General features: G+C 30.4%; 1 protein-coding gene across 1 annotated transcript; it reads left to right on the top strand.

Moving 5' to 3' along the window:
• The first annotated feature begins 4,156 nt into the window (after positions 1 to 4,156).
• LOC106776780 (protein STRICTOSIDINE SYNTHASE-LIKE 3) lies at positions 4,157 to 8,230 on the top strand. Its single transcript, XM_014664253.2, has 4 exons — positions 4,157 to 4,602; positions 6,130 to 6,411; positions 6,899 to 7,066; positions 7,568 to 8,230. The coding sequence occupies exons 1-4, from the start codon at positions 4,274 to 4,276 to the stop codon at positions 7,968 to 7,970; spliced, it is 1,182 nt and encodes a 393-aa protein (XP_014519739.1). The 5' UTR covers positions 4,157 to 4,273; the 3' UTR covers positions 7,971 to 8,230.
• The last annotated feature ends 231 nt before the right edge of the window (positions 8,231 to 8,461 follow it).

The raw sequence follows: 8,461 nt of genomic DNA, 5'->3' as shown, positions 1-8,461 counted from the left end.
CCTTTATGGAAAATTCAAGATAAATTAATAAAAAGTCCTATGAACAAGTAAATAAAAAGTTCCACTGACAAATAAATCGAATCACGTCGTGAAAAACATTTAGACATTGTGACTTCTTTTTATTCGTTACCTTAATTATATGATTCTACTTTACGTATTACTCTCATATTTAATTAGAACTATCAAAACGGGTAATTTAGCTTGATTTATCACAAGTTAGTTATTTAGTGAGTCAATTTAACTTGTCTCATTTATAGATGAGTGGAAAAAATTCGAATTCGACCCGACCCGTCATAGGTTGATGGATTAAACGGATTGGTTCTCTGACTCATTTAATTATAAGTTTTTTACAATAAAAAATTACAATTTTTTTTAATTCAAATCTAAATAAGTGTCACACTAAAAATGATTTAAATTTCATAAACAATTCAAAATAAATAAAAAAAGAAGAAGTATCGTACAATCCAAATGTGATTCAAAAACATGTACGAAAGGCGAACAAGTAAGTTTTTTAATATTGATATTTTTTGTATCACTTATCCATTTATAATATTAGAGTCTTGAATAAATAAACTTATAATATTTTTCTCGAAACATCTTCTTCTTTATCATCATCTATAATATAATGAAAAAAATGCTAACTAATAATATTAAAACATAAAATAATAAATAATTAAATTAAATTTAGTGGGTTAACGAGCCAATCTGGCTCACCATGTGTTCAATCCGGTAAGCTGGATTCTAAGTAAGTCGGATTGAAAAATAACCCTATAAAAAAATTACATTTTTTTCAAATCGAACCCAACTCAAACCCGTGGTGAGCCGGATTGGGCCGCAGGTTATAACCCATTTTAACAACACTATATTTAGGGTGTTACTCCCTCCACCTCCACCCCTTGCTCCCTCCACCTTCCTATTTTACCCTTCAGTACAATTTTATTTTTAGAGTTAATATTTTTTAACTTCTACTCACTTCAATCCCTTATGTGAATGTGATGGTCTTGTTTATGCTTAACCAACAAGCATTTGTTATTGACAATCATCCTATTTCTTTCTCTCTTCAATCTCATCACCCAACACAACCATTTTAATGGTGGACCCATGTTTCTATGTTTCATTTTCTTCTGTCTCTCTCTGTTTTTTATGCTTCTTTCCATTGTTGTATCTTTTGAACTTTCTAATTGTTTACGAAGAGTTAAACAATCTCACATAAAAAAAATGTTAATACATGAGGAAGAAAAATATGTCGCAATGTGTCAGAAAAAATATTGTGGAGGATAGTTAATTTTATAAAAAAGTTGAAACATTTTATATAATCATTTAAATAAGAAAATTAAAATATTGAAATTTTAAAACTTTAAGGGAGAAATTTGATCATTTAAATTTTAAATTATAATTAAATAGTAAGAATTTTGAACTTTTGAAAATTTTTAATTAATTCATGTATACATTTTTATTTTTTTTATTTCGTTATCGTTTTGAAATTGAGATACAAATACTTTAACACATTTTACTAACAATAATGAATATTTCTCTCAGGTTAACAATGGATTGTGGTTAATTTCCATATTTATTTTGAAATCATTTTTTTTACCAACATTAATGATATATGTTTCTATTGATGTCATTTAGAATTTTTTTATCAATGTCAATAAAATTATATTTTAATGATGTTAGTAAAAAAATATTCATTATTGTTAGTCATGAAATATATCGTTGCACCGTCAAATGACCACCACAAACACCTTGTACCTTCGCATCACGAAAAGTCACACCACTACACCACGAAACCAAACGGATATGGAGACAGAATTATGGAGAAGAACCAAACAGATGTAAAAAAGAGAAATAAGAGTTGGGAGATGAGAAGAAAGAAATCTGGTTAGAGTTAAAGGGGATGTGAATCTAGAAAAAGAGAAGAAAAGTGGGAGGTGAGACTACGTCAATCAAAATGAGTAAGTAAAAATAGTAAAAATTTAGGACTTCAAAAAAAAATAAGATTAAAATAAAAAAAAACTACTTTTGTAATTAAATTTTTTTTATGAGAATTGAGGAGTTGGAAGGAGAAGGGGTGGAAGGAGCAACACCCCTATATTTAATATTTTACCCAAATTTTTTGACCAAGCTATTCAGATCAGATAAGTAAAACTTAAATGTATTAGTAATTAACTATTAGTTTAAATTAAATTATTTTTTTATTTAGATGTCATTTTATATTTAAATATGAATTTTGTTAAACTAAACAAACACACATGATTTCAGAGTGACATATAGTTATTACGTTCAACCATTAGATCTTTTCCATAATATCATTAAAAAATGTGAAATATATATTTTGTTGCTATATTGAATTAGATTATATTCCTAATTATTTCAGACATTGCTCTACTTAAGTTGTATTAACAAATTAAATCAGTTGATGCCAATATTTTAATATTATGAATTAAAATATAAATCAAACATTTACTAATGTGTATTTCAACCAGATAAAAAAATGTCTTTTGGTCTATATTTTTTTAGTATCATCCTTTATTTAAGCTTCCTGCGTATTTTCCTTCCTTATGCCACTAAATTAAATTTCGAAAATTTTATTAAAAATATAATCCTTAATTTAGTTATAAATTTATATTTATGTATTACAAATTGAATCATAATGCATTTTTTATATGTAATGTATTATAATATAATTACTTATTTCATTTATTATGAATTTGCTTATATAAAATAAATATCTAATTTCATATTTTATTAAAACACATAGGTTACTTTTTATTTTTTAATGTTTTTTATGGGTGTTGCTCCTTCCACCTCCTCAAGTGGGACCTGCATCTCCTCACTATTTTAATTTATTTCAAAAATATTCTACACCTCTTCACTATTTTAATTTATTTCAAAAATGTTTATATATATGTGTGTTTTTTTTTACATATAATATCTATAATTTTTGAAATAAAAGAAAATAGTAAGGAGGTATAGAATATTTTTGAAATAAATTAAAGGTTTAATAGTCAATTTAGTGCCCACTTTGGTTGAAAAATCTCAATTTATTCCCTCATTATAAAAGTGTTTTACATTAGTCCTAACTTTTAAAATAGTGGGTCAGATTGGTCCCTTTCGTTAAATATAAGTTAACGAAATTAATGGATGATGATGTGACACAACTTAAAGCTGATGTATTAGTTGGTCCCTCATTAGCTTTAAGTTGTGTCACATCATTATCCATTAATTTCGTTAACTTATATTTAACAGAAGGGACCAATCTGACCCACTATTTTAAAAGTTAGGACTAATTTAAAACACTTTTATAAAGAGGGACTAAATTGAGATTTTTCAACCAAAGTGAGGACTAAATTGGCTATTAAACCTAAATTAAAATAGTGGGGAGATACACGTCCCATTTGAAGAGGTGAAGGGAACAACACCCTTTTTTTTTTCTTTTTTTTTTTCTTGTTTCTAATTTTATTCTATTACTGTACAATAGTCACATTTTGTCTGATTCTTGGCCCAATAGACCCCAATAATTGTTGCAGTCAACACAACTGAAAATCAAGTCCAAATCCTAGTCAGTGAAATTTATCTTTATAAAAATTTAAAATACTTTGTAATAAAATATCCTTTGGTCAAGATTTATTTTTAAGCATTCCTACCCTTAATTAATCTATTTTCGGTCTATATATTAAAAAAAATTAGTCAACACAATCAAATCAAATGTCAAAATAATTAACCTCAACCAATAACATTTAAGGTAATATTAACATTAATTCAAAATTAATGTATTAGAAACTTAATATCTTTAATGAAAAAAATATATTATAAGAATAAAAAAAATTGAATTCAATTTTTTAATTTTTTTTAACTAAATTTGGTTCTTCCTAAAACTTTAAAAAATAAATAAAAATTTTGTCTAAAACTTTAATACATTTTTTTTCAAACTAAAAAAAATGAATATAATGATTTTAACTCTTAATTTATTTTTATTTGTCAAATATTTAAGTTATAAATGTCATTTTGAAAAATACATTTAACATTAAAAATACATTTTAAAATTTAAAAACCAATGTAACAAAAAAAATAAAAAAATCGCTTTTAATCCTGATTTTTATGAAAACAAATATTAAGAAGGTGATGAATTTAAAAATGGAGGTTTGAAAAATGCATCGAGCATTGAAGTGTTTTAGGTGGTCACGAGGCAAATGCTTGGTCACCTACCCAACCCACGCTGCTATTAGTTTGTTTGATCCAACAACCCTTTCTTCCTCGTAACGATTTTTCCATGACTCTGCTGCCAGCTCTTGCTATCTTCTTCCTCTTCGTTGCTCTCTACTGTGGGCTGGACCCCTTCCACCACAGCCCAATAGCCCATTTCCCGGAATTCCAGACCAAGACGGTCGACCTTCCCCCATGGTCGGACATTCCCACCGACCAAGACAAACATAATCTGTTGCAGAAGTCCGAGATTAAGTTCCTGAACCAGGTCCAGGGACCAGAGAGCATTGCTTTCGATCCTCTTGGTCGTGGCCCTTACACTGGTCTTGCTGATGGAAGAATCGTCTTCTGGAACTCTCACTCTTGGCTTGACTTTGCCTATACCTCTCCCAATAGGTACTACCTCACTTCACTCCCTCACTTCTACTACACTACTGTTCTTAACTAGGTTTATAAAAATCTTCAAAATTCCCAATTTAAATTGTCGTTTTCTCTTGGTGGATTACGTCATTGTTTTTACCCTTCTTTCTTTCCTCTGCCGTTCAAGCAATCTTGTTATGCATGAACTAACATGATCTCAGATCTCGCAGGACAGTTTTATCAATTGAATTGTATGGTTTTATGCATTTTATATGATAAATACTTTTTTATTTTACAGGTCCTGTTTTGTTGGGTTTAGTTAATATCTTAACATGCTTCAGAGAGTCATGAGGTAGAACCTTAAGAAAGTTTATTATTTATTAATCCTCGGTTAGGGATATTTTGATTAGAGATAAAATAAATTTATAAAATATAAGTACAAAATTTATTTTATAAACGTATAGTTGAGTTAGCATTAAAATTAATTTAAGTAACTAGTTATTTTATAATAGAAAAATGTTTTTTAGTTTAGCTATTGAAAATATCAAATGCAGACGGTGGTTTGACGCAACTCTGTGGGATTTTTTTATCCAACTGGATGATTGTGTTTGAAATGCATAAGAAAAAAAAAGAATATTTAGATCTAAGAATGTCTATTTAGAAACAGCGGAAGAGCCTCCTTTTGCAAACTTTGTATTATAATATTGTTGGCTTTTTAAAGAGACATGTGAGTTTAAACTGACTTTGTTACAGTAACAACTTGAATCTTATAATATGTTACACGTGTTAAAGTTGAGGATGTTGGAAAGATTTTAATAAAAGGTGGTTATCTAGGCTTTTATGACTCAATTTCCTCCGATATCATTGTTTATATATATATATATTTAGAGTCTTTTTTTCTCTTTTTTCAGTATTTTGTATTTTGGGCTTTATTAAAACTTAAACAATTCATTAGATGCACAAACTTTAGAGTGTCACTGGTCATTGATCCATTGAGCTCGTAATCTGAATAAAATTAGTAATAGTAAATATATTAAATTAACGACAGAGGAACCGAGCCAGTAATTCGGGTGTGCCACAATTATTTTAATATAGGAATATTAAAAACGTTGGAATATTTGGGGGTGACTATGCACCTGTGGGTCACCCCGTTCCTTTGACGCTGTGAAAATAAGTTTTTCTAACGATGAAAGGTTTGTAACTTAACAGCCTATTTCAAATCCATCATAGCTGCATTCATAGATGAATGGCTTAATTGGATGAAAATCTATCAATTCTTTACCTGAAGATATTAACAGAACTATCAATGCAAGCCTTTTTTTCCCTAGTCTCATATTTTCTACCCCACATATCATATTCCATGATACTGTTGTGAAACGCTACCTTCTTGTGACATGATTGATGGACCTTACATGCCAGTGTCATTTTCTATTTAAGTTTAAGCACAAATCTTTAGCATTGGAGTGATGACTAAATGTTAACCTTTTCCCTCGTCCAGATTGTGGCTAAGTTTGCATACAATATCGTTTCCACTGTATGGTTATGATTTGTTTCTAAACACAGGTCGGAGATATGTAATCCAGTAGCATCTGCAACCCCATTTAGTTATGTGAAGACTGAGCATATCTGTGGAAGGCCTTTAGGGCTCAGATTTGACAAGAAAACAGGTGATTTGTTCATTGCTGATGCATATTTTGGGCTCTTGAAGGTGGGGCCTGAGGGTGGCTTAGCAACATCTCTTGTAACTGAGGCTGAAGGGATTCCACTGAAATTTACTAATGATGTTGATGTTGATGGGGAAGGGAATGTTTATTTTACAGAGAGCAGTGCTCATTATCAGAGGAGGTAGGATTTTGATCGTTATTAGAGTTGCAAGTTTCTATTTTGTCACCGTTTTGGATAAAAGTATTCTATCATAATTATAATGTACCACTGCTGAAAAGGGAATACTGATATCATAATTAGGAATCTTGAACTTGTTGCCACGCATCACATTATAGCAGTGTTACATTAGTATTTGTCAATGGAGGTGTGGGCATGATATTATTGGGGAGTGTTATACACGTTAGTCAATAACTATAAATACACCATTTGGTTATTTTTGTTTCTAAATCATACTCAGTTTAAAGAAATGATATGTTATTGTTTAAAATGCTTGTAAAGGTTATTATTGTTGGAGTTTGTGGGTATCCTACATTTTATAGAAATGAGAAATTTGAATAATATAGGAGAATGATCCAATCTACTACCTCAGGGCTTGGAATTTTGAAATGCTTATACTGAATTGTTTCATCTGTTTTGTTCTGGTGATTCTGACATAATTGTTGTACAGGAATTTCCTTCAACTGGTATTCTCTGGGGATGATAGTGGCAGGGTTTTGAAATACAACCTAGCCACTAAGGAAACCACTGTTCTTTTTAGGAACATTCAATTCCCAAATGGCATTACCTTAAGCAAGGATGGATCCTTCTTTGTCTTGTGTGAAGGGGTTGTTGGCAGGTGAATCTAATATATCATATTTCAGCATGTTCTGTGCTAATCTTTTATGTAGAATTTCTTATATGCTCTTAAAGCAAGAAAAGTTTCTGGCTTTTTTTTTTTGTTTCACAAAGGGATCTTGTAATATTTGATCTTTAACCAAGCTGAACGACGCCATGTGATTCATATAGTCAACCTCATCATCAATGTGTTTTCCACTTGACGAAACACAAAATCGAAATGCTACACTTCTAATTACAAAAAACTTCTCTTGCTTTGGAGAACCTATGAATTTCTCCCAATGTTTGTTATTTACCTTTACATGAGCATGCTTTATACTCAATTGGGCATAAGAAATTTAGTACTTATTTACTCAAAGCCTGATACTAATATATCTCTCTAGGTTGCAAAGGATGCAAATCCAGTTTATTTATTGTTGTTGTCAGCTGATGGCAATTACTTCTATATCTGAATTCAAGTTACTGCAAAAGTCACCTTCTCAAACCATTTCCTGTTTTGTAGGTTACGTAAATACTGGCTGAAAGGAGAAAAGGCTGGGACTTCAGAGATTTTAGCCACTCTACCTGGATTTCCTGACAATGTGAGAGTCAATGAAGATGGTGATTTTTGGGTAGCTCTTCATTGTAGAAGGTATATGTATCCATACTATATGGGTCTGTACCCAAAGATAAGGAAAATCATACTCAAGCTTCCTATACCATTAAAATTTCATTACATGCTACAAATAGGAGGTCACCAACATGCAGTAGTTATGAAGTATAGCCCTGAAGGTAGAATTTTGCAGATATTGGAGGACAGTGAGGGGAAAGTTGTTAAAGCGATAAGTGAAGTGGAGGAGAAGGATGGTAGACTATGGATAGGAAGTGTTCTCATGCCTTTTGTTGCAGTATACAACTTGAAATGAAGCTCTTTAGATTCTCTTTGCTAGGTTGACTTGGCAATTAAAGAGGGTTTTGATTCAATATTATCAATAATGAGTCTTAAATTCCTGGTTTGAAATTGAAATGTTGTAACGAGTTTTGCTTCCACGTTACCATTACCGTGGTTGGTGGTGTTTACATTGATAAACAATTTTACTTTTATACGTGGATACTGGTGTTTTCATTGATTATCAAAATGAAGAATGTATACCAAAATATTACTTTGGTTTGGTTTGGTTTGATATTCGAAATTGTCTATATATATGATTTGTTCTTCGATGAACTTAGCTGCAACGGAAGTAGTATGCTAGCCAGAAGATTGAAAGTAAATATTATTGGAACGGAGTGTTTGGTTAAGAAGATAGTAAAAATGCGGATTTGTTTGAAAGTGGGCAAATTCTTCCGGCATCTCCATAATTTTCGTCCTGTACTCTATATCTGAAAATTAAAAATAACTCTATATCTATGTAATTTG

The sequence above is a fragment of the Vigna radiata genome, chromosome 2, assembly GCF_000741045.1.
Source record: "Vigna radiata var. radiata cultivar VC1973A chromosome 2, Vradiata_ver6, whole genome shotgun sequence".
Lineage (NCBI taxonomy): Eukaryota > Viridiplantae > Streptophyta > Magnoliopsida > Fabales > Fabaceae > Vigna > Vigna radiata.
Note: the sequence above shows the minus strand (reverse complement) of the source record. Positions and strands in the feature narration are given on the sequence as shown.

Excerpts from the sequence above, each read along its gene's own strand:
- LOC106776780 (XM_014664253.2), top strand. The coding sequence starts at position 4,274 with ATGACTCTGCTGCCAGCTCTTGCTATCTTCTTCCTCTTCGTTGCTCTC. Across the intron at positions 4,603-6,129 it reads GCCTATACCTCTCCCAATAG|GTCGGAGATATGTAATCCAG; the intron begins GTACTACCTCAC and ends TTCTAAACACAG. Across the intron at positions 6,412-6,898 it reads AGTGCTCATTATCAGAGGAG|GAATTTCCTTCAACTGGTAT; the intron begins GTAGGATTTTGA and ends ATTGTTGTACAG.